Source organism: Tenebrio molitor, chromosome 2, assembly GCF_963966145.1.
Source record: "Tenebrio molitor chromosome 2, icTenMoli1.1, whole genome shotgun sequence".
In the NCBI taxonomy this organism is placed as follows: domain Eukaryota; kingdom Metazoa; phylum Arthropoda; class Insecta; order Coleoptera; family Tenebrionidae; genus Tenebrio; species Tenebrio molitor.
This window is the reverse complement of record NC_091047.1, coordinates 6,321,154-6,347,448: the sequence shown is the minus strand read 5'-3', so window position 1 is coordinate 6,347,448 and position 26,295 is coordinate 6,321,154. Positions and strand designations below refer to the sequence as shown.

At 40.0% G+C, this 26,295-nt stretch overlaps 4 protein-coding genes across 4 annotated transcripts; 3 read left to right on the top strand and 1 right to left on the bottom strand.

Moving 5' to 3' along the window:
• Nucleotides 1-3,083: 3,083 nt before the first annotated feature.
• On the top strand, nucleotides 3,084-10,129 carry LOC138124810 (ATP-binding cassette sub-family C member 4-like). The gene is made up of 10 exons (XM_069039980.1): nucleotides 3,084-3,283; nucleotides 5,885-6,118; nucleotides 6,183-6,607; nucleotides 6,656-6,812; nucleotides 6,862-8,076; nucleotides 8,131-8,449; nucleotides 8,495-8,645; nucleotides 8,697-8,927; nucleotides 8,978-9,930; nucleotides 9,980-10,129. Exons 1-10 carry the CDS (start codon nucleotides 3,207-3,209, stop codon nucleotides 10,016-10,018), a joined length of 3,801 nt encoding a protein of 1,266 aa, XP_068896081.1. The 5' UTR covers nucleotides 3,084-3,206; the 3' UTR covers nucleotides 10,019-10,129.
• Nucleotides 10,130-13,555: 3,426 nt separating this feature from the next.
• On the top strand, nucleotides 13,556-19,076 carry LOC138124809 (probable multidrug resistance-associated protein lethal(2)03659). Its single transcript, XM_069039979.1, has 9 exons — nucleotides 13,556-13,694; nucleotides 14,204-14,437; nucleotides 15,071-15,501; nucleotides 15,568-15,724; nucleotides 15,773-17,077; nucleotides 17,132-17,456; nucleotides 17,506-17,656; nucleotides 17,709-18,892; nucleotides 18,941-19,076. Exons 1-9 carry the CDS (start codon nucleotides 13,618-13,620, stop codon nucleotides 18,968-18,970), a joined length of 3,894 nt encoding a protein of 1,297 aa, XP_068896080.1. The 5' UTR covers nucleotides 13,556-13,617; the 3' UTR covers nucleotides 18,971-19,076.
• Nucleotides 19,069-19,957, bottom strand: LOC138124814 (uncharacterized). The gene is made up of 2 exons (XM_069039983.1): nucleotides 19,679-19,957; nucleotides 19,069-19,623 (listed from the first exon to the last, which is right to left on the bottom strand). The coding sequence occupies exons 1-2, from the start codon at nucleotides 19,743-19,745 to the stop codon at nucleotides 19,142-19,144; spliced, it is 549 nt and encodes a 182-aa protein (XP_068896084.1). The 5' UTR covers nucleotides 19,746-19,957; the 3' UTR covers nucleotides 19,069-19,141.
• A 3,874-nt stretch (nucleotides 19,958-23,831) lies between these two features.
• Nucleotides 23,832-25,126, top strand: LOC138124815 (U-scoloptoxin(01)-Cw1a-like). The gene is made up of 3 exons (XM_069039984.1): nucleotides 23,832-24,028; nucleotides 24,482-24,604; nucleotides 24,780-25,126. The coding sequence occupies exons 1-3, from the start codon at nucleotides 23,960-23,962 to the stop codon at nucleotides 24,963-24,965; spliced, it is 378 nt and encodes a 125-aa protein (XP_068896085.1). The 5' UTR covers nucleotides 23,832-23,959; the 3' UTR covers nucleotides 24,966-25,126.
• Nucleotides 25,127-26,295: the final 1,169 nt, after the last annotated feature.

The following is a 26,295-nucleotide window of genomic DNA, read 5'->3' as shown; positions in this document are numbered from 1 at the left end:
TGTACTATCGCGGCCATCCAAAAGTGAAGGTTTTTTTTTATAGTTTGATTTTTACTGTAAATCATAGGCGTCCTAAAATGTCAAAGTTTGACGCTAGCGATAAAAAAATTATTGAAACTATTTTTTTTAAATGCCACATCTCACTCCGATTCAGACAGCTAGGACTATTGCAAAGCTAGAAGAAAATTGGTCGTTGGCCGCTGTGGCGAGAGAATTACATTGCAGTAAGACTTGGATCTTCAATATAAAGAGGCGTTGGCAAGAAAATGGGCTTGAGAGGCCAATACGAATAGGTGTTGGAAAGGTTTCTTTACTAAAGTTTACTTTCACCTTAATAATGTATTAATTACTTCTCAACCTCATTTTTATTAAACATTATTTATTACAACTTTTTATTATCAAAATAGTAACGCTTGCTGCACGAACGCCAATGAATACAGCCTGATTGAATCTAAGGAAAAATTCGGAAATTTTCGCAAGCTATCGTTCACTTTTGGATGGCCGCGATTGTACCATAAAAGGTTCAATAAGCTATGGTTTTTTGCCCAAGGGGAAAAAAGATGACTAAAAGCTTGAGTTGGCTGCGGTTTTTTGCCCAAGGGGAAAAAAGAGCCACTTTACTCCATACAATCAGGGAGTAAAGTTGCTCATTTACAGGTCGTGCAAAAAAAATCTTATGTGGGCTAATGAAGGTTTTGGAACATTTTTGGGGTTTTGATTTGGGCGCCTGAGGTGCGAAACAGATACTCGCAGTTTTTATTTACGGCAACCGGTAAAAATTATTACGGTTACAATTATTACGGTTATCACTTATCACATGGTACGACGAAGTGGCGGTTTGCAGAGCCACGTCCACAGTGCGTGGTATCGAGAGAAGAGAGTTTGTTTTTCTACTTCCTGGGTTTTGTAATTTATAAAACAAAAAGTACTAGAGGGTTATTCTGCTAATCGTACGTTTTATTCAGTAAACGGATATTAATGAACTCGGCTTTAGAAGTTTTCATAAGCTACAAGACAGCGAAAATAAATACATTTTCTTATACCACACTCTGCACCGATATGTGCAAAATGGCGCATATTTTCAAAACATACAATCCGAACTGCACTAAAATTAATAGGCCTTGATTTTTTAATAAAACACATCTTGCATAAAAAAACATTCAAATCAGTACATTCTTGGAGAAGTTATCTTACCATAAACCGGGTGTATCAGAAATAGGTGGGGAATAAAACTCGTCAAGCACAACCAATCAGTTTAGTAACTTTTGTGGAAAAATTGCCTTGAAGCGTTTTAAATATCATCTAAAATTTCCCAGAAATTGACTTACCCGTCCATGAAAGCATTATTGTGCTTAATAAAAAGAATGAACCCACAAAAAATGAACGTAAATGAACGTAAGGAAAAGTGAAAACATGTTGATTCATTTACTATTTACACACTTTATTACGAGACCAAATAAAAATTATTTTAAATTCTTGGTAGCTCCAAATAAAAACAGCTAACGATTCTTACAATAAATGTTCAATATGCCCACCACCACTGTTGATACAACATTGAGCACGTTTTATAATTGTTGCAGGTATTTGTTCAAGTGCTTCTCTATTATTATGCAAATTAAACACGCCTTTTTGAGTTAATCCTGCCTCATGGGTGTATATCACATTATTTAAAAGGTTTGATTGCGCGTTGTCTTGTGCTAAAATCCATTCGCAAAATTCCTGTCTACGTGGTAAATCACCAGGCTGCAAACACTAAACTTTTTGCACATGGTAAGGATATAATTGTTGCATCTTTAATATTCGCCAAACAGTACCGTGTGAAATGTTATGCTGACGTGCAAGTCTTCTAGAACTGATACCTGGTTGATCCTCAAAATATCTTTCTCCATATTTGCAACACGACGAGGATGTTGTACACCACGATCTTGTGTTTGGGGTTTATAAGATCCACCGTCTCGAAGATGCTGAACTATTCTCACAATTGTACGAATGTTGGGTATTCGATGATTAGGAAACTGCTCTTGATAAATCACCGACAACGGCAAAACGACAAGTGAACGATGGTCGATGGCACTCTTTTATCACCTTTTTTCTGTTGCAGTTAAGAAAAAACAATGGAAAGTGATTAGGAACCTAACAACTTTTTACTTCTCACTGCTTAATTCATTATTTTATTCACGGTCGATTTTTTCTAAATGAAATGAAAAGTTTATTTTAATAAATACAAAGCTGGTAAACGGCTCGGAAAATTAAAGGGGGGTAAAATGACAATAATTTAGAAAATTTGCAAAAATGTTATTTAACAATTATGTTTTATTTAACAATTATGTTATATTTAACGAGTTCTGTTACCAGTTAAAATTATTGTACATAAAGGTCGTGCCAAAATCAAATAATCACCAACACTGCATTCTCCTTAAAAAATCAACCGGCAACGTTGTGTAATAGATTTGATTGGACTAGCATCCTAGTAATATTAAAATTGCCATTAGTACACCTAATTTTTTTATAGTGTAATTTTGTTTTCACCAACTTAATTCAACAGGTGGTGGTTATTTGATTTTGGCACGGCCTTTACCTATTTCTGATACACCTGCATGTAACTATAAAACAATACAGACATTTCAAAACCACTGATCTGGCAACTGGCACCAAAATCAATAAGCTTGGAATTTTTATTGAGAGATTTTGGATAAAATAAAATTCAGATTCAGATCACTTTGACAGCGTTTAACTTTAATTTTTCCCCAAAAGACACGATTTTTGAAAATGTATATTGGGGAATAGACGGATACTGATGACTCCAGGTGCACATAAATCTAATAAATGCGTAAACTGCGTAAGTTGGGTTCAAGAACGTTCCCAATCGCTGCTTTTTTAAATAACATGTCTGGCATTTAAATGTATTCATTTGAAGTATTTAAAGTAAAAAAACAAAGAACCTGTCAAAAGCATTTATTGTCGTTGAACAATGTATGAGCTGACCATAATGAGGTCTGGATATGCTAACACTAAACATAAAATGTAATTTATTTAAAATAAAACTAGAATGAAATAATAAAAATAAATAATAATTGGGCCAAAGGATAATAGACGCGGCTTTAGTCTATTTTATCAAAAATGACTGATTACCTTGAAGTACAAACGTATTTTAAAAATAGTTCGCGTTTACATTTATTTAACGCGGGTATTACGCTACTGTTAAAATGAATAGAATCAAGCTCAGAAAATTTAAACCAAATCCGCTTGAAGACGCCAACATTGTATCATCTTTATTGTATCTGTGAGTACCAAACAGTGGCGTAGATAAGGGGGGGGTCCAGGGGGTCCGGACCCCCCCCAGAGCTCATCCATATTCTTTCACAACTGAATAATACTTTTTTTAAAATGAAGGGGACAAAAGTTAACTAACATTTCAGCCTGCTAAAAATGATAGTGGCAAGAAAATACTTTTACTAAAATATTTTTTTCACAACTTTTTCGACAGTTTAGTTTAAAAAATCTTCCAACTTTGTTCCAAAAATGGCTTGAACATTTTCATTTGAACAAAAGCTAAGAGGGGGTATAAGTTTTACCATGCAATTACCTTTGGCAACAGTTAAAAAAATGCACTGTACCGATTCATAAAGTATTGAAAAAAAATCACGACTTAAAAATTGAAAGATCGACTACATAAAATGCATTCACGTTGTTTTGGCCTAATGGGAGGCCATGGAAATTTTGCATTTAATTTTAGTAACGCTGTATGTTGAATTAGGTTATATTTTTTTAAGTTTGAGGTTATAAATAGCGTCAATGTCTAGTGCATTTTTGTCAGTTTTACTACTTTGCAATAGAAGAATACTCAGACATCGCGGGAAATTCAGCAACATGTTATGTTCATTTTAATAGGTCCGCATGTCAGGCACTTTAGTGACAGAAATCAAACAGTGTGTCCAACGTTAAAAAATTAATCATGGCCTCTCATTATGCCAAAACAACGTGAACATTGTCTGCCTACCTATGTACTGTCGCGAGCAATAAATTTTGGTCGTCAATGTCATTTCAAAATTTGGTTAGTCACAAATTAAAAAAAAAGTCCCTAGCGGATTATGCCCACGTCAACAAAGTGCAAAAAAAAATTTAATGTCATACGACATGATGATAGGTTATGATATTTAGGTACGACCGTTTTACAATGGACCATTTAAATTGCGTCAAAGAATGACATTGACGACCAAAATTTAATGATCGCGACTATACGTACAGTTGCGGAATTAAAATTTCTGGCACTATTGTCAATGTCATGATATAAACTCTAAAACAACCTTTACATTAATAACCTTATTTTTTACTCTTGTCATGTTTTTGTCTTTTTGGCATTCAAAAATTGTCATTTGTGGCATAATAACGGGTAGGCCACATATCAAAGCGATGATTTAAGGTCAGTCATGATGACAGTAGAAGGTGCTTTACAGAGATTTTGTTGAAGTAACAGAAAAATTTCGGGCACTATTGTCAATGTCATGGTATAAACTCTAAAACAACCTTTACGTTAATTACCTTATTTTTTACTCTTGTCATGTTTTTGTCTTTTTGGCATTCAAAAATTGTCATTTGTGGCATAATAACGGGTAGGCAACATATCAAAGCGATGTCAGTCATGATGACAGTAGAGGGTGCTTTATAGAGATTTTGTTGAAGTGACAGAAAAATAGTGCCCGAAATTTTAATTCCGCAACTGTACGTATTTGTTTAAATCATGATCTTTTTTAATTAAAACAGCATAATTTTTGCCGATTTTTTTCCGTGCTGGATTATTTATCTAAAATTGTTCTTTGAGGTTTTTTGGGTTTTTTTTTCAACATGAGTACATATAAACAATAAACCTTCAAGTCGTATTGTGATAATTTCATATTCTAGTGTTATAAGTAGGAAACTACATTGAAAATCAAAAACTTAATGCAAAAGTACGTGGACCCCCCCCAAAGCAAAAAGCTATCTACGCCACTGGACTACCAAACACTCATTTGTGGAGATTTTCAAACACAACATAATTTAATCTTCGAAACTCTTGTATAGAATATTCCGAGTTACGTAGAGATACGAGTTTTTTTATCGTGGCTCTGATGATGACAGCTTTGCTGTCGAAACGCGCGTCAGCCTTGGAAAAAAGTGTATTTGGCGTAAGGCAAACAATAACGTATTTTTTATGTGACAAACCTTGAGGGAGAATTTTAACCTAAAACAATGTCCCAGTTAACAAACAAAACTGGAATTGCACTCTACAAAAATTTAAGATTTATACAGGGTGTTTCTGAAATAAGTACATTCATTTTAACTGGTAATAGAACTCGTCAAAAGGAACAACTTTTCTATCTACCATTTTGCCGAAAAACGATGTTTAATTCCAAAAAAAAATTGGAGAGAATTTTCCCTAAAATAGCCCTCCGCCACTAAATACTGCAATGGCTAATTGAGATCAGCGCTAATATGAAAAAAACATCCATTTTCATCCAGAAAACGTGTTTTAACACAGCAATCGAAATTCAAATAAATCTACCCGTATAGCAAAAAATCCACTTCGTAAGAATCTGGTTTCACGTTTTTAGGTAGCTTGGTTTTGGAGATATGAACGGTTTTAGGAAAATCTTTCCTATTTTTTTAAGCCATTACGCAATGTTTTTCGCCAAAAGGGCAGAGAGAAAAGTTGTTCCTTTTGATGAGTTCTATTATCAGTTAAAATTAATGCACTTATTTCAGAAACACCCTGTATAATTATCAGGCACTCGAAAGACAATAGCTAAATGCGATAATGTTGATTCGTGAAGGGATTTAACCTAGATATTAGAGCTCAATATTTTATTGAGCTCATCTCCTTCTGATCTGGTATTGCCCCTTTTAGGTACTTGTTTCCTATATTTAAAAAAAGTTTCAAACATGGGTTCTCCGAAAGCGATTTGGTTGATCCCTTAACCGAACACAAATCTTCCACGTTAGGAGATAAACTCGAAACTCTGTGGACCGAAGAACAGGAAAGATGCAGAAGTTACAGTCTCCACAGAGTCTTGGTAAAAAAATTCGGTTTAAAATTTCTTTTCTATGGAACTGTAGACTTAATAAACGAACTGATGTATTTGTAAGTACACGAATTTTCCTCGTACCTACAAATTTAATTTTGATTAATTCTGTGTTTTTTGTAGAGTAGTCCTCTTCTTTTCTTTAAGAAAAGTGGTAATATATTTTCAGAAAGAACAGAAATCTGTATCCGATTTGGATGCTTGTCTTAGCGCTTTTACACTTGTGTTAAGTCGGTTTATATTCAGTATTGTGAACAGTACCACATCATTGGAACTAACACACCACGCGATGCAAATTGAAGCTTGCTGCATGTGCCTGATTTATAAAAAAGTACTTAGGTTAAATCAGTCATCAAACGTGAAAGTCGGACAAGTTCTCAGCTTGATGTCAAACGAACTTAGCAAGTTTCAGCGACAGTTTTTCTATTTTCCAACCATCGTGGTGGCACCATTAAAACTAATTTTTGGGACTTACTTGTTGTACCAAGACATAGAAATGTCCGCTGTCGTAGGGATGCTTGTACTGGTGGCCATATTTGTTTTTCAAGGTCCGTCATCCTCGTCTACTTTGACAATTGTAAAGATTCATTTTGCAGTGTGCATGGTCAAGTTAAGTGCGAACATCTGGGTGAAGATTGTGTCCAAAACCGGAGAAAGGATTCGACTTGTCGACGAACTCATTTCGGGAATTCAGTTCATTAAAATGTCCTGCTGGGAAAACATTTTTGACCAACTAATTACTCGTGCTAGAAGGTTGTTTTCATCCGTCATTTGCCTCGATAATTCAAGAATCTTATTTCAGTAAAGAAATGAAGTGTGTCTTCCAGTACCTATTTCTTCTAGCTCTGGTTCTTGGGATTAACGTATTGGCAACCAAACTGGCAATATTCATCAGTTTCGTAAACGAAGCGCTCCAGGGACGGTCTATCACAGCAGAAAAAGTATTTACAGCCAGCGCCATTTTGTTCACAATGAGATACAGTCTCGTGAATATTTTTGTGGCTTGTCTGTCTAGAGTGATAGAAGCTCATGTTTCTCTCCAGAGAATCGAGACATTCTTGTGTTTGGACGAGCGTAGGGACGACGTTTTGGCCAAAAGTGTGCCAGCGCCAGAGATTGTTTTGCAAGACGTCAGTGCTAAATGGTGGCTGATGGCGAAAACTAGTGCTGTCAGGAATGTGGATCTACGCATCAAGAACAGTCAGCTCGTTGCTCTCACCGGGCCAGTAGGCAGCGGCAAGAGCAGCTTGTTCAGCGTTCTCCTCAAAGAACTAGACCTGCAGAGTGGTTCCGTAGACGTCAGAGGAACCATCTCGTACTGCAGTCAAGATCCGTGGTTTTTCCCTGGTAACGTCAGACAAAACATACTTTTCAACAACGAGATGGACGAAGAGAGGTACCAACAGGTGGTCGAGTTGTGTGCCTTGCCGTCAGACTTCAAAATGTTTCCCTTCGGGGACCAAACTCCTGTGGCAGATTACGGAAAGTCGTTGAGTGGAGGGCAAAAGTGCCGCATCAGTATGGCCAGGTGTCTCTACAGAAAAGCCGACATCTACTTGCTTGACGATCCTCTGTCGTCTGTGGATCCCACAGTTGGGAAACATTTGTTCCGGAGTATCAAAGATTTTTTGAAAGATAAAATCTGTATCCTGACCACACACCAACTCCAGTACTTAAAAAGTGTCGACAACATTGTCGTAATGGAGAAGGGGAAAATTGCAATGATGGGTTCGTACGATGAACTCCACGAGAAGGATTTAGCCTTCAGGGCGTTACTTGGAGATGTTGCCATCAAGCCGGACACAAAAGATCACGCAAAGACAAAACCGAAGGAAATCTCGACCTACAACGGAAATATCTTGGTTGAGAAAGAAGACACCCAACGCAAAATGGGGAGTTGGGCTTTGTACTCTTTTTACTTTAGACTGGGAGGTCTTTTTACCATGTTGGGAACGGTTTTTACATTTTTACTGATGGGAGTTATGTGGTCCAGCGCCGATTTTTATCTAGCTTATTGGTAAGTCACCAAGTCGTCAACCTTTTCCTTCCAACTCTTCTGTCTTGGTTGAAGGGTTACTCAAGAAAAGGATTATAGTGCCCAGTACAATCACACAAATGTAGTCTTCCGTGACATCAGAAACAAAACAATTTACACGTACTTGGGGATTGTCGTGGTTGGCACAATTACTCACGTGGTGAACATCTGGCAGCTCATAAGGCTCTTCACAAGTTCCTCGACGAAACTCCATCAACTCTGTTTTTCTAACATAATAAACGCCACTGTGGGTTTCTTTCATAAAAACACTCCTGGGATAATTTTAAATCGGTTTCTTGAAGATTTCAAAATGTTGGACCAAATCATACCAATTGCGTTTCACTTCCTCATCGAAGTAAGTGTCCGTGGTGCGAAACTCATGACTGACTCCCAATTTCAGATCACCGGAAATACACTTGGCGTTGTGGGATTATCTGCTATAGTTGACTTTCGGCAACTACTTCCTGTAGCACTCCTGTTTCTTCTAGCTTACTACTCCAAGAAATTTTTTATGAAGACGAGCAAAGATTGCAAACGTCTCGAATGCATAAGTAGACTGCAGATTAACCATACAACTTAGATGACCTCAATCGCTATTTCAGCAAGAAGCCCAATTTATAACCACACTCTCATCTCACTTCAAGGTTTGAGCACGATTCGAGCTTTTGCGGCGCAAGAGCACCAAATCAGCATCTTTGACGATCACCACGACGCACACATCTCCGCGAAATTTCTCCACGAGACAGTAAACAGGTGTTTTGCCCTTTGGATCGACTTATTCTGCGCGGTTGCCATAGCATTGGTCTTTCTCATTTCGTTCTACTTCAGGCAAGGTACTGCGTGTGACGATTTGTCGACAAACACACAGACGTTGAATTTTTAGATTTTGATGAAGCTGGGATTGGTCTTTTGTTGAGTCAGTACTTTTCGCTGTTTTCGAGTTTCCAGTGGGGACTTCGCCAATGGGGAGAAATAGAAACGCAAGTTGTATCTCTGGAAAGACTCCACGAATACACGAAGATTCCAGGAGAACCGGTGCGTCCAGAAGCGACACAAATATCGGAGATTTGGCCGGAAAAAGGACTAGTCGAGTTTCGCAATGTTTCTTTGAAGTACAAGGAGGGACAAAAATATGTTTTAAAAAATTTGAACTTTACCATAGAGCCCAAAGAGAAAGTCGGGATTGTTGGTAGAACAGGTGCTGGGAAATCTTCGCTCATCTCCTCTTTGTTTCAAGTCCATCCGATAGAAGGCAACGTCTTTATCGATGGTTTGGACGTAACTGGAATCTCTTTGAAACAGACTCGTTCGAAAGTTTCAATCATTCCGCAAGAGCCGTTCTTGTTTTCGGCAACGATGCGCAAAAATCTAGACCCGTTTGACGAGTACTCCGACGACGTTCTCTGGAAGGCTCTGGAAGAGGTCGAGTTGAAGAATATGATCAAGGAACATCCGAGTGGTCTACATTGCAAAGTTACGGAAAAGGGGTCTAATTTCAGCGTGGGCCAGAGACAGTTGGTCTGCTTGGCTCGAGCTCTCGTCAAGAACAACAAGATTCTGGTTTTGGATGAAGCTACAGCTAATGTCGACCCCACCACTGATGAACTGATCCAGAAGTCTGTACGAGACAAGTTTATGGAGTGCACGGTGTTGACAGTAGCTCATCGACTCAACACTGTCATGGATTCTGACAGGATTCTGGTGATGAGCGACGGGAAAGTAGAAGAATTTGATCATCCGTTCCTTCTTTTGCAAAATAAAAATGGCGTGTTCTACAGCATGGTGGAGTCTACTGGACGAGTGACAGCACATCGACTGAAAAGTCTCGCCGAAAAGGTAGAATTGGTATTTCTTATGAACAGTAATGGAATTAATATTGTTGCAGAACTATTTGAAAAAGAAAATTGTACAAAAATCTTTGTAGCTACATTCCTCAGTGAAAGGAAGACAGCAGGGCTTGAAAACTCTTGTTTTGTGTGTGATTTTTTAGGTTATGTTATGTTATGTTATAACAGATAAATCTCTCCAAAATAAGTCTACATTTCCCTTACCGTTGATACCGGGCAGCGTTGTGTCCCGGTTTTGTTCGGGGTACTCTGCCCGCTTATTGGTCGGCCAATGAGCGGACTCCGTTCGTGCCGCGTTTGGTCCAATAAATAGGTGACGAAGGTCGGCCCACTTTCGTTCACGCTCTAAACGTGTTCGTTTCGTTCACTCCTCTCCTCTCCCACTGCTAAAAAGACTGCGGCTGCGTAAAAGCGAGCTGGACAAAAAAAGACGATGCTCTTCTTCGAGACAACGTGGAACGAGAGGAGGGACCCAACTGGCTCTTTCCAGAGTCCAGAGTCAATTGTAACAAAAAATATTTCTAGGTAAAACAGTGACCGAGAACTTAGACGACCTTAACATTCATGGGTTACTTTATTATTTATATTTTACTACATATTAATATCTTTCCACAAGAGCCTGGGTGTAGGATTCAGCAATATTAGAAGGACAGCATCGTCGACGAATTCTAGATTTCGCTTGAAGATTGCAAAATTGCAGATAATAAAGATGTATTGTTGGGAAAAACTACATATTTGACAAGGTCGTCTCATCACAAGAAGGTTAATTTGGAAAATTTTACTTATATGTTGTTAGGACATTATATTACTGTAACAGAAGTATTTACTGTAACATCCATGTTCTTGTGGAACCAATTATAACGACGTTTTCAAGAACAATCGATGCCATTGAGATCGAAAACGGTCACTACAAATACAAAAAAATATTTATGCTCAAAAGAATAGGGAGTTGAAGATTGAAATCTTCTCTGCTAATAAAGTAAGAGTCAAGAGTTATCTTGCAAAATGTAAGTGCCAAGTGGTAGAAAAACCTTGAAAGACATAAATTTGTGCGTAACATCAAGTGTGGCAATAGTAGGGAGTGGTAGTTCTAGTTTGGTAAATGTCAATATCAAAGAACTTCCGACAGAAAGTGGCACAATCGATATAAAGGGTAGAGTCTCTAATTCGTCGTAAGACTGTTAGTTTAATTTAAGGCAAGCCTGTGTCATTTTTTTTCTTTTGAAAGGAATATGACAGCGAGAGATAATACGAGTATAAGTAAATAAGTTGTAGAAGCTTAATTTCGTTAAAGAAAGAGTGCCGTCAAAAAAAAAATCGAGTAAGGCACGACCATCATCGTTCTGTTGGCAGCGCTAATTTAAAAGTTGCTGTTGTGCAAGAGTCACGTTGAAGTCTTCTAAGCTCCAACGTTCGTGCCTCCAACGCAGAAACTTGATGGTTGTCAAACACAGAAAGTCTTCACAATAGTTCATATCGATTAAGCAACAGAATGGTGGAAGGATTAGAGAATGTGATCATCCTGCTGAAGAGACTGCATTGTTTGATTAATTTAGAATAATTCGTGGGAGATGGCGTAGGAGGAGATTCCCCATTATTTTTTTTTATTACTGTCGTCTACCAAAAGAAATCAGTCCAAATCAACATCAACAGCGGACGGCTACGAAATCATTTCTTCGCAGTAAACAAAAAATAGAGAACAAAACAAGACTAGCTTATCGAGAACAATCCGCAGGAAAAGGAAAAATTGGACATATAATCCACAATGGTACGGCCATCTGGGTGAGACAGACAGCCAAAAAGATTTTCAATTATACTTTTTCGTTTAATTTCAAAAGATTGTTAATAAATTACAAACAGTGTTAGAATATACTGACATCCACGGCTGTCGGCCAATCACATCCCTCCTATTTTCATTCTACAACGGCAGATCGCCAATCGGATGCGTTTGTAAACAATAAGTCGCGCATCGCGTAGCAACCGCTAAACGACGCACAATTCAAATATTCAAAGACTGTTTTTTCTTGGTATAGTCGTGAAGAAAGTAGTGTTCAACTTGGGTACAATGACTATTATTCATTCGGACGATTCCATCACTCGCCTACGGCTCGTGTTGGAATTTTCATCCTCTTGAATAAGAATAATAGCCATCATTATACGCTCATTGAAGAATGTATTAATTATTCTGACCTTCTAGCAAAAAGACAGTTCGCTTAATAAAATACTAAGCTTTTCGAAACTCCAAAGTTCGGTGTTTTAAATCCAGAAACCAGTTTCTTCGTTCCCATTTCTAAAATAGGACTCTGTCATGAATAATAATACGCCATAGGTTTTCAGAAATTTTGATTCCATTTTATTTCTTTTTGAAAAAAACTCTTCCAATATTCTTATAATCATTTTGCATTTTTTTATTACCGTTGTTCAAGAACTCTAATTGAATATTGTAGACCCTATCGTTAAAAGGTTAAATAGTTTAACAAAGGAGTAGCGGACATAAACAAACAGATATTTGTCCTGGAGCATTCAACAGGACAATTCTAGAAGTGGGCAAATAAAATAAATTTGTAAAATTAAAATAGGTAGCTAAATTTCTCTGTTTTCTCATTAGATAATAGTCAAAATGTCACTGTAGTGGTCACAAAAATAAAGTTTGTGAAGACTAATAGGCATTCACAGAAAATTCTTACATAGTGTAATTAGATACAGGTTTATAAATAAAACAGATTGCTCGATATCTAATAATAATCCTCTCATTATTGGAGTCAAAGCGCAATATAACGTTAAAGTTCTTGGACAACTATAAATTTTGGCAATATTTTTTTTTGGGGAAACAGGAACAATTCCCGACACTTCTTTGTTTACACTGCGAACGACCACAACACGAACATTTTCTCTAATTTTGTGTACACATTACGAGACACCAGGTGGAGCCAAATCGATAAGTCATTAGTGCGTAAGAGAAACACGCATTTCCTAAAATAATGAAACGAATTTGCAACGAAATACTTCAAATCGACGTCCTATGGAACTCTAGACCCGAAAAATGTATTCAGAAAAATGTAAAATGGAGATTACTTCTTAGCGCAACACACTTTTTCGATCAGCCAAAGTGCACTTCAAGCTTATTTAGTTAATTTTAAAGTGACTTAAAATGTACAATGAGTGCAACGTCCTCGCGACTGCACAAAACAAAAATGCACCATACAAACCTTGGTGTACTTGTTTTCTTGTTTATCAACAATAACTTACACAAAATTGTGCAACATGTTTATGTGACTTAAAATCGTCGCGTTGAGAACTCGTCCGTACAGGTTTAAATTTGCGAATTGGAAACGTTATTACATCATAACACATAATGTAGCGCAAATATCTATTGTGCAAAAACAGTCATTCAGATAAAAATTATCATTAACAGTAGATTAGCGAGTGTGCTGCGTGTGCCAGACGAAGACGACAGCAAAATTTCAAATCGATTTTCTCTTTCAGCCAATCATAATTTCCTGCTAGAACGGCGTCGTCGCCAAGGCGTCGATGACGCATGATTCTTGCTCTTTGAAATGTGGAGATCCACAGCGGTTCTGTCAGTTTGCGTCCCAGTTTCGTGTGGGGGACAACGTACATGCGAAACGTCCAACCAATACACGTTTTAGTGTAGATTCATTGTGATATTTTAACCATGGATTCGTCAGAGAAAAAAGACAAAAAGGTCAATCCCGCAGAGGAAGCCAACGTGGTCTCTTTGCTCACGTTCCTGTAAGTATTGCACCTGGAAGCTGCAGTTGAAGAGAAAGTGTCAGCGGCTCTCTCGTTGAACAATGATTAAACCGCGTGGATAATTGACCTGGTACAAGTTGACCATGGCTTGATTTACTTAATCCGAAGAATTAAAGTGTTTGCTTGGTCCTCCTAGTTTCCATTGTCCGTACGGTTCATAGTTTACGACCAAATCCGCGGAGTAATTGTCTCTGAAATGAAACGCTTAGGTAACATGTGTAAATTCGAGATTTGTACGATAATTGTGTTGACTCTCGTGGAAAAATCGTCAGGATCTGTAAACAGTGGATACAGTGTTGACCCATTTGTTGTCACCCCGTTTACAATCCTCCAGTAGTGCACACTTCAGAATGCATTATTCCATCCACTTCAGATAACTCGTTGCCCAACAGAGCGTTTCCAGTAGAAAAAATGTTATCGCCTCATTTGAGAGCTGTCCTTGATCGATCATGAGGCTAGTTGCGAAGTGATGCAATGATTTCTTCCAGGTACATGTTTCCAATATTTAAACGAAGTTTCAAAAACGGCCTGAGAGAGGAAGACTTGTTCAGGCCGTTGGACGAGCACAGGTCTAGCGTTTTAGGCGAGAAACTGGAAAGGGTGTGGAAGGAAGAGCACAGGAAGCACAAGAAGTCGGCGCTACATCGAGCCCTGTTCAGGCTCTTCGGTCCCCAGTTCGTCTGGTTGGGACTCGTCAAAGTGGTAGACGAGGTCATGCTGGTGTAAGTCTCGCAAAAATTTTGACAAAGCTGGAGTTTTCCAAATTCTTTTTTTGGCAACCAGTGTCTCGGAAATTGGCAAGTCGCTGTTTTAATTATAGCCAATATAGAGAGCACTGGAAGGCAGTCAATTCTGGTTCGGAGTGGCCGCGCCGCTGCAATTTCACCTTAACGAGCACAAGGTGAACGGTCGATGAATAAATAAGCAATCTGGCGATTTTCGCGCCAACAAATATAAATTCGATTTATCTTGATTGCGATTGTGATTTTTGAAATTTAGTCAAAAACCGAAAGAGCACGTGCTTCAGCATCAGATAGAAATACCCAGAAATGACCTTCAATTAATCATTCTATTTTGGTTATTAGTCCCACCACGATCAATAAAAATGTATCAAGTGGGAACAAAACTATCACAATATACTTATCTGTCCATTTTAATCTATGAAAACCTTTTGCAAAAGCAAATCTTATCAGAACGTTGCGTTTTTGCGGTGTGATACTCCACAAAATACCAAACATGGACTCCAATGAATGTCAGTTCCGTGGAAGTAGTTTCGATTAATCTGCACCGGCAGCAATATCATTACTCACGTCCAAAGTCCAGCGCACACGTGTCAACGCCGCTGATCATTTCAGGGTTCTGATGCCTCTGTCCATCGGTCGTCTGGTTTCCTATTTCGAAACTGGGCAGCAGCACATTTCGGAGACCGAGGCTTACTTGCAAGCCCTAGCAATAGTTTTGTGCCTTTTACTGGACGCCTTCTTGAGCCACCCCTCGATGATGGGCTTCATGCACATCACGATGAAGATGCGGGTGTCGTGCAGTTCGCTGCTGTACCGAAAGACGCTCCGGTTGAGTCGGACCGCGTTGGCGAGCACCACCGTCGGTCAGTTGGTCAATTTATTGTCGAATGACGTGAGCAAGTTCGATCAGGGTTTCCTGCTGGCGCATTACGTGTGGATGGGGCCGATTCAGGCGGCCGTGGGGACCTACCTCATATATCGGGAGATAGGAGTGGCGGCGTTCTTTGGCATGGCCTTTCTGCTGTCCTTCATTCCGATGCAAAGTGAGTCGAATCGATAGAGGCGGATCGAGGTTAAGGTGCGGTGGGTAATGTCGTCTGTGCTTGCAGTATGGTTGGGGAAGAGGACGTCGGTTTTGAGGCTGAGGACCGCCTTGAGGACCGACGAGAGGGTGCGGTTGATGAACGAAATCATCTCAGGGATTCAAGTGATCAAGATGTACTGCTGGGAGAAGCCTTTCGCTGAGCTGATCGCCATAGCCAGAAAGTACGTCTCCACTTGCACCTCCTTCTGCTTCTAATTTTGCACTTGCAGAAAAGAAATGAACGCGATCCGGTCCCACGCGTTCCTCTTGGGGCTGATCTACTCCTTCGAGATGTTCGTCACTAGAACTTCAGTCTTTGTCAGTATTCTGGGCTATGTCCTCCTCGGGTCCCACATCACTGCCGAAAAAGTATTCACCATAAAAGCGATCTACGACGTTCTTAGACCAGTAATCACTATACTTTTCTCGATTAGTATCTCATCAATAGCAGAAGTGAATGTGTCGCTGTTGCGAATTCAGAAGTTCCTCTCCCACCACGAACGAGAGGTCGACGAAATAAAGAGTATCAAGAACGGAGTTGCCAAGAACGGGAGCAACGGTTCTCTAGTGCCTTACCACAGTCCTGTGGAAACTAGACCAAGATTGTTGTTGGAAAAGATGAGTGCCAAGTGGTCGGAGGAGTCCGCCGAAAGCACTCTCAAAGGGATAAATCTCAGTATATCGTCAAATCAAGTCGTGGCTGTGATTGGACCGGTCGGTAGTGGTAAAAGTAGTCTGTTGAACGTCTTTCTAAAAGAGTTGCCTTTGGAAAGTGGTAGAATGGACATACAGGGTAAAATCTCGTACTCTTCGCAAGAGCCGTGGCTCTTTTCGGCGAGCGTGCGCCACAACATCCTCTTCGGGAGCGAATACGACGAGGAAAGGTACAAACAAGTAGTGGAGGTGTGTGCGTTACTCTCCGACTTCGAGTTGTTCCCCTACGGTGACAAGACCTTGGTCGGGGAGAAGGGGAAGTCGTTGAGTGGAGGCCAAAAAGCTCGTATCAATCTTGCCAGGTGCATTTACAAAAAAGCAGACATATACCTCTTGGACGACCCATTGTCTGCCGTGGACGCCAACGTGGGCAAGCACCTGTACGACAGGTGCGTCAAAGGCTTCCTCAAGGACAAAATCTGCATTCTCATCACTCACCAACTGCAGTATTTGAGCAGCGCGGACAAAATCATCATCATGAAAGACGGCAGAATCGAAATGGAAGGCAAATACGCCGAATTGCAGACCAGCGGTTTGGACTTTGCCAAACTGCTCGAACAATTCCACACCGAAGAGGAAGACGTGAAGGAGAAGAAGAAGGCCAAGTCGAGGCAGAACTCGGAATGCACTGACGAAGACGACGACGAAGAAGACGGACCGCTGGTCGAGAAAGAGCAGATGAAGAGTGGGAGCATCAAACCGGCGCTCTACTTTGCCTACTTGAAAGCTGGGGGAGGCAAAATCATGATGCTGCTGCTAGCAGCCGCCTTTATTCTAGGTCAATTCATTGCAAACGCCGGGGACTACTACGTTTCCTATTGGTAACAAGAGGTGGTACCGTTGGGTGTGCGCACGGCGTAACGGTGTGATTTTAGGGTAAATTTGGAACAGGATTTCGCCGAGAGAGTCCTCAACAACCAGACGGAAGTCAACGAAACGCTCGACAGAGCTTCAATTATCTACACCTATTCAGGAATCATTCTGGGGACAATAATTTTTTCCGTTGTGCATTCGCTCTACTTCATGCTTTATTTCATAATCGCGTCGATCAATTTGCACCGGTACGCTTTCTCCAGCATCATCAGAGCCACCATGCGATTCTACAACAACAATCCTTCCGGGCGGATCCTCAACAGGTTTTCCAAAGACCTGGGCTACATCGACGAGTACATCCCTCCGGTGTTGTTCGACGTGATAGAAGTGAGCGCAGCCATCTGAAGAGATGTCATGATCAAGTGATTGTTTTCAGGTGGCCTTGATGTTGATCGGTGCTCTTACTCTGTCTTACATCGTTGACCCATGGCTGATCATCCCGTCTACTGTCTTGATCACAATATTCTATTTTTTGAGAGTAATTTACATACAGACCAGCAGGAGTGTAAAGCGAATTGAAGGGATCAGTAAGTAGAGAGGGATGTCGAGAAGGTTTCAAAATAACGCTGCTGGTTCCAGCGAGAAGCCCAATTTTCAGTCACATGACCGCCTCCATGCACGGTCTCAGCACCATTCGAGCCTTCTCCGCGCAAAAAATCCTGATCAAAGAGTTCGACGACTACCAGGACAACCACAGCGCCGCTTGGTTCCTCTTCATCGCGTCCAACCGATGTTTCGGCTTTTGGCTGGACATGATCTGCATCGTCTTCTTCGCGGTGGCAATCTTCGTCCTCATGTACTTCAACAAGAGCATCTACGGCGGCGACATCGGTCTGATCGTGACCCAGTACATCATGCTGATCGGTTCTCTGCAGTGGGGCATGCGGCAATGGAGCGAGCTGGAGAACCACATGGTCTCGGTGGAGCGGCTCCTCGAGTACAACAGCGTCGAGAGCGAGCCAGAGCGGGAGGAGCTGGCCAAACTGCCCAAAGACTGGCCCCGACAAGGCCGCATCGAGTTCCGAGACTTGTCCCTCAGGTACAACCCCACGGACCCTCCGGTCTTGAAACACCTCAACTTCCAGGTCCAGCCCCAGGAGAAAATCGGGATCGTGGGGAGGACCGGCGCCGGGAAGTCGTCGACGATCACCGCTTTGTTCCAGTTGTACCCGGTCGAGGGCAGCATCGTCGTCGACGAAGTAGACACGACGAAGCTGCCTTTGGAGCAAGTGCGCTCCAAGATCTCGATCATCCCACAGGAGCCGGTCCTGTTCTCGGGGACCATGCGCAAGAATTTGGATCCGTTTGAGGAGTTCTCAGACGGGGTGCTCTGGAACGCGCTGGAACAGGTCGAGTTGAAGGACGTGGTGTCCGAGCTTCCGGCCGGTCTTCACTCGAATGTCTCCGAAGGAGGGTCCAACTTCAGCGTCGGACAGAGACAACTGGTGTGTCTGGCGAGGGCGCTCATCAGGAACAACAAGATCCTGGTGATGGACGAGGCTACTGCCAATGTGGACCCGCACACGGACGCCCTCATCCAGAACACCATCAGGGAGAAGTTCGCTGATTGTACGGTGTTGACGATAGCGCATCGGCTACACACTGTCATGGACTCGGACAAGATTCTGGTGATGAGCGCCGGATGTGTCGAAGAGTTCGACCACCCCTACGCCCTCCTGAAGAAAGAGGGAGGGATTCTGCACAACTTGGTGCAAACCACGGGGAAAACCACCGCTCTCAACTTGGAGAATATCGCGAAAGAGGTGAGTCAAGCGTCGACCAGTTCCATCTCGCTAACCACGCTTTTGCAGAGTTACCAAAACAAGATGAAGAAGGAGTGAAGACGCGCGAGTATTGATTGCAACTTGTACCTGTGATGTTTTCTACTTAAATTCCACGTTCAGTATTTCAAGTAGCTTCACGAATGAATAAAACGACATGAATTAACTGGTGTTTTATTGGGTGCATACTTTATAGAATAATCTAGAAATAAATACAAAACCGTGCGTTCACTACGCTTCGGTCTCGTCTTCCGACGCCTCGGCTTGCTCCTCCGGCGTCCGCAGATCGATCGCGAACTTCTTCTTCTTGACGTGGTTGTCGTCGAGTTTCGACTGCCTTCCGTACTCCTGGAAGGCCGCGGCCAAGGCGTAAGTGATCTGTCTGGCTTGGTTCCTCGACTCGCAGACGAAGCTGTGACAGACGAAGGGAACGCCGTCTTTCAGAGTGTCGCTGGTCACCACGATCATGCTGAACACTCTCGTGTAAACCAGATCTTGGACGCCGTAAGATATCGAGTCGATTCCGAACATGATCGGCGGAGATTTCTCGCTTTTACTCGTGATGTTCTGGAAGGACAGCCCTTGCAGGTTTATTTCGAGCTTGACGATAGGCAACACTTTGTCAGCGGGAAGGTTTTTCGCCAGGCTTACCATGTAGTCGACCGGTTTGCGGGTGTGCTTCATCCCCCACAACCCTTTGGCCGGTTGACTCCCTGATCAAAAACCAACAAACAACATCGCAATGCGCGGGGTCTTATCGCTTCTTACCCAAATACTTGACTGACGCCTTGAAAGGCAAATCCTTCAAGGAAACGACCAGTTCCTTGTCGCCCATTGCGGCTAGCACTGTCTCTCAACGAACTGAACTTGCAATATGTAATATAGACTTTCACTGAAAATGCACTTCACATTATTACTACGAACGCAGAACGTTACGCCAGCTCATTCAACAGTGTTTCCGACGAGCATCCTTCCTGTGTGCCACTTATAGGACCACTAACGTATATTTTACCTGTCCCTGCGGCCCCCACTTCAGATAAAAAACATCGTCACTCTATTTCGTGATAAGGCGATTTAATTGTGTTGTTTGTTAATTGATAACCGAATTTGCAACGTTGGAGCGCTTGCGCTACCCACGTGCGATTGTTGATAAAAATGCCTCGCAAGACTTTACCTGTTTGCTTTTCTCCTAGGGGACAGGTGCAAAGACAGATGGTCTGGCAGCGGACATCTGCACGTCAAATCGACCGTGGCATTATCACGTACAGGAAGCCCCACGGAACGGCGAGACAATCGACAAATTATTCCAAACTGAGCGATTATTGTGAGCGCCTCTAGAAAAAATTAAATAAAACAATATGTTACACAACCTGAGACTGAGAAATCATTCTATATTGTTGTTAATTCGGAGGTGTTGCGCGATTTTTTCCGAAGAGAGAAATGACAGCGCCAAGGCGGAGTTCTTGAATTCGCCTGAAATACTGCCAATTTACTGGTAATCTCGCGGTTATCTTGCGGCAATTAATATTTTTCAAGGCGGCGGCAAAACCATAATTTAATTGTCTTTGAAAAATAATGCTTGATTTGAATTCTTAATTGTTGTTTTATTATCTGCGCTCCTCATCAAGGCGAAGATTTTGACTGGACCTTTGAGGGGGCTCAGAATTTTATTTAAGTGCTCGTTACGAATCGTTAATGGCGGATGCAGATAATATAAACAGCAAAACCTACGATAATTATCTCGTAAAATTTACAATACCAAATTAAGGATTTTAACGATTTTTTTCCAATTTGATCGCTATCTTGAGACGTAATGTGTATCGATACAGACACTCCAAGTTCTGGATTAAGTGTGATAAAGTAATAAAAATATTTTATCACGGAATTTAAACAATCAGCAGATACTGGTCACCTAATATTTTTAGAAACCGTTAGTGATAAACAATTTTTTCAATTTACAATTTGTTGCTCCCCTGCGCGAAGAACTGCATCGATAACAATGGAGATGGTGGCAATTGGTTCGGAAGCAAAATTCTGTTGCAATTAAGAGGTAATAGAACGTTAAAATATTACGAACACTGTTGAGTTCTTTTGTTACAGTTTCAAAAACGGATTGATTCGTTGCGTAACTCTTGCAAACATCAAGATGAACCACAAACAAGAAAAAAAAAATTATTACTATTATTCAAAATTAAATGATATGAGCATAGCTGAAGACTGAATAGTGGAAGATAATTTTAACGATAATACTGATTTAGATAAAGTAAAAGTTTGTAGCTGTGTGATACTACAGAGGGTTTAATTTGATTTAGATTTTTTTTCACTAGTCAGCCCCCTTTGAAGGGTGGTGCAATGGTTTTACTTAAACTGAAGTTAAACAAACACTCGAACTGTAAATGAAAACTGCATCAAAATACGTTCAGTAGTTTTTTACAAGTGTCCAAGGGATTCATACAGTTGGCTTCAAAAAAAAAACGGGAAATGAAATTTGACCTAATGTGAATTGAAAATTTAATTTGTCAATTTATGTCAGTTTGTGTCTGTTTGACAGTAGTATTTCTGACACATAAGTGCAGTTTTTTAACCTAAATTCTAAAAGGCCATTTCAAACTATAAAAATTTAATAAAATCTGACAGAACTTTTTTTGACAGTTCCCGTTTTTTTTAAGCCAACCGTACCTATAGTAAATTTAAAAAACTCCTGGACTGTCAAAATTAAATTTTAAATAAAATGTTTGTTTTGACTGTACTTGGGTATAAAATCTTTTCGCTAGAATGTACCCACGTCAAAATCTAGTTACAAAATATATTTAGGTTATGTTTCTTTTTAAATCATTGAACTAAAAATGTTTTGAACACTTGAAGCGAAATGCAGCAACTAAAAAACTGGAGCAGTTTGATGTTTATAAAAAAACACAAAGACAAACAGAAGGTGACACACGACAAACTGAAAACAGGTAACAATCTAAACAATCCAAAACTGAAAATCCCTTGATTACCTACCTATTTGAGTCAGATTCCGCCAAGATATTATGGGTGAAACATCTTTAATACTCATCACGGTTAATCAGCTTTGATTAGGTTTTCACAATGCAAGATGCTGTTTTTTTACATAGTTGGGTAAAATCAGAAACGTTTTTTATTGAAGATGAAGATATGGCTTTATGATATAATAATTTGCGATGGCCCTCTTCTCTCGCGCCAATAGAATCACCCTAATTCGTTTTGAACTTTCCATTTTAACACTTTTACAAAATATACTTAAATAATTTTGCAATTTATTTGACAATGTCAATTTAAACAACTGAATAGTTTGAAAAATCAAAAACTCATAGATACCGACCGGACAATATGAAAACAACTAGTGATTTAACCAACCTAACAACTGCAATTTTGATTTTGACAGTCCAGATGTTTTTTGAATGGACTTTATATCATAAATAAGAGTATAATTTGTTTCAAAATCAAAAATCCACCAACACTGCATTCTACATCGAAAATACAACCGACAACGTCTCCAACATTTGTTTTTAATGTGCTTGCAAGTATCGGAAAAAGTGGGGTTATGAAAGAAAACTGTTGACAGTCATTTTGGTCGTGTTTTATTTATTCTCATTTAATTTTTCACTCGAAACGTGTGATATGGTAGCTACCACCTTTTTGTACATAATAATTATTTTGTGTTACGTAAATAAACTCAACAGTTCGATGTTAAATTTTGGGGAACGTTGGGCCAACCCAAAAAAATGAAACTTATTCTCGGGATTTCTTTATTTCTGCCAACATAATTCAACAGGTGGTGGATTTTTTATTTTGAAACAGATTATATATAAATTTTCTCTTACCACGAAAAATAAATTAAAATTCTTATTTACACTTGAAGAGTAAATTTTAAAATGAAATGAAATTAAAATTTGTAACAGAATTTGGGTCAACTAGTTGTTCAGCTAGAAATGATCTTCAACAGCAATTTCCATTCTCTGCTACATTTCCTTATTATGTGTCACCTCTGACGTGTGCATCGTCTTCCCAAAACCGTCTCAGTAATATCGCAACATCCTGTCATAACTTTTTTATGTCTTACAGAAATCGAGAATTTATCAAAAAAGTTGAATGCACATCCTCCTGATAACAGAATGATAGTGCAACATGTGTTCTACAGAAGGATTATTTAATCTCAGTTCCATTGTTGTGCGGTGTTAAATAGTTAAAGTACTTTGAAGGTTTTAGCTTTATCTTTAGAATGCGATTCGTAATTTATGCACACGAAGCTTATGTTAATCTCGTATTTTGCACCAAATGCCTTAATCCAGAAAAGAGTCAATGATACATAACGAAGACATATTTTGACACACTCGGAAGACATTTTGAAATCTGATAACTAGTCAAAAGCAAAACTGCTGTCAGCAGAAACAAATAAGCAGTTTCTCACTGTTGGTTGACTACTTAATTTGATAATTAGCTGATGGTTAAACCAGTTGAAGAGCCAACCAGTTAGAACGTCTAACCTGGTCAACTGGCTGATGGTTAAACTAGATATGTTGTAACACTTGACTTGGTTAATAAGTTATTAGTTAGTATAGTTAGCATGGTTTAACCAGTTAAAGCCCTAGTAGTAGTACTGTCAAAGCAGCGCTCTTTTCGAATAGTCAGAACATCTAAATTAACTTTGGGAGCCTCCAAGGTCGGCCCAGGAGAAGCAGTTCTTGAGCAAAATGAGAAAAACTAGATCTGGGCCACTTGGCAGTTATTATGGAGTCAGAATTTGTCAATATTTCAATTAAACAAATAAGAATAGCTTTCAATTCTTGCGTCCATCATAACCTGTGTGAGACCGAAAACAGTTCCACCACATCTGAAAGTATGAGAATACATTATTACGCTAGTGAAGATCTTACTTAATCTTCGCCAGCCATCTCCCACATATAAAACGGAGCCGGCAATTAAAAGAATCATTGCTTCTCCACCCACCAACCATCACCAATCACTCAGGGTTGAAGTGCTGCACAGTTTCTCGCTCTAGTGTACGTGTACAGATATCACCCCAAAATGTCATCTCTACCCCATGTGTTCTTCGCCGCCGTTCTTTGTGGAGTTACAGTGCATCTGGTGCTCAGTGTAAGTTCGGTTTTGACCGAGTCGAAAAATTTTGGAAAATTTACTTCGACTGGGACTTGAGACGTCCACATGGACGAGCACGTGTGCGTTACGCAATTTGGAAAAATTTGGAAAAGCGCGCTCGATCGGGTTCCCGAGACCCAGTTCCCATAAAATGCGTGCGCGGGTTACGCAACCCGACCCATTCAAGAACAATGATCTGCTTAAGCGCGAAGTTTCCCAACAATACGTTGTAAAAGGCATCGCGGCTAATCGTCTTCGTTTACAAAAATCAGAATTAGGATGTTCACCCGTCTGGAAATCCTGAATTAGTAACCCTGTACCATTACAATAGAGAGCGCGAGATTCGTCGGATATCGCTTCCGGTCTGATCCGATGACATTTTGATAACATCCGGAGACTCAGTCCAGCGAATTTCATTAATTATTTAAACCACTCGATTGTTACTTGCAGCAACTGGACGGATACGTGCCCGGCCAGGATTACCCCATCTACAACGAGGTCCCCCAAGGGCTGTCCTTCAGGTGCGACCAGCGGCTCCCAGGCTACTACAGCGACCCCGAGGCTCAGTGTCAGGTATCACTCGACCAGTAACAGATTATTCTAATCTTGCGATAAGACAAAAATTCGATTTCAACCGTCATAAAATGATTAATAGTCGTGGTATGCCGGCAAGAGTTGCACGCGTGTGTATGCAACCAGCAATACACTTTTGGATTGTTGGTTGCATAACGTTGTTTAAATTGTGCAGGTCTGGCACTGGTGTCTGCCCAACGGCCAACAGTACAGCTTCTTGTGCCCCAACGGCACCATCTTCAACCAGTTCGCCCGGGTTTGCGACTGGTGGTTCAACGTGGACTGCGCCGGGACTCCCAGTCTTTACGGGATCAACGAGGACCTCTACAAGATACCCCAGTACAACCAGCCCCAACAGTGAAACCTCAGCGAAAACAATAACTTATTCAACAGTCAATAAATTATCTCCACCTCATTGTTCTCACTCATTATTACCGTCATCATTTTTTTCTGCTCATTGAGCAGCTGTGTCGAGCATCCTTCCATTTTAGTTGTAAATAATAATAGACGTAAGATAAGATGTTTTTGTATTTTTGTAGCAAAACCCAAATAAAATAAATATTTCAAGCAGTGGCGTAGATAGCTTTTTGCTTTGGGGGGGGTCCACGTACTTTTGCATTAAGTTTTTGGTTTTCAATGTAGTTTCCTACTTATAACACTAGAATATGAAATTATCACAATACGACTTGAAGGTTTATTGTTTATATGTACTCATGTTGAAAAAAAAACCCAAAAAAACCTCAAAGAACAATTTTAGATAAATAATCCAGCACGGAAAAAAATCGGCAAAAATTATGCTGTTTTAATTAAAAAAGATCATGATTTAAACAAATACGTACAGTTGCGGAATTAAAATTTCGGGCACTATTTTTCTGTCACTTCAACAAAATCTCTATAAAGCACCCTCTACTGTCATCATGACTGACATCGCTTTGATATGTTGCCTACCCGTTATTATGCCACAAATGACAATTTTTGAATGCCAAAAAGACAAAAACATGACAAGAGTAAAAAATAAGGTAATTAACGTAAAGGTTGTTTTAGAGTTTATACCATGACATTGACAATAGTGCCCGAAATTTTTCTGTCACTTCAACAAAATCTCTGTAAAGCACCTTCTACTGTCATCATGACTGACATTAAATCATCGCTTTGACATGTGGCCTACCCGTTATTATGCCACAAATGACAATTTTTGAATGCCAAAAAGACAAAAACATGACAAGAGTAAAAAATAAGGTTATTAATGTAAAGGTTGTTTTAGAGTTTATATCATGACATTGACAATAGTGCCAGAAATTTTAATTCCGCAACTGTACGTATAGTCGCGATCATAAAATTTTGGTCGTCAATGTCATTCTTTGACGCAATTTAAATGGTCCATTGTAAAACGGTCGTACCTCTAAATATCATAACCTATCATCATGTCGTATGACATTAATTTTCATTTTTTTCTCCATTTTTTTGCACTTTGTTGACGTGGGCATAATCCGCTAGGGACTTTTTTTTTAATTTGTGACTAACCAAATTTTGAAATGACATTGACGACCAAAATTTATTGCTCGCGACAGTACATAGGTAGGCAGACAATGTTCACGTTGTTTTGGCATAATGAGAGGCCATGATTTTTTAACGTTGGACACACTGTTTGATTTCTGTCACTAAAGTGCCTGACATGCGGACCTATTAAA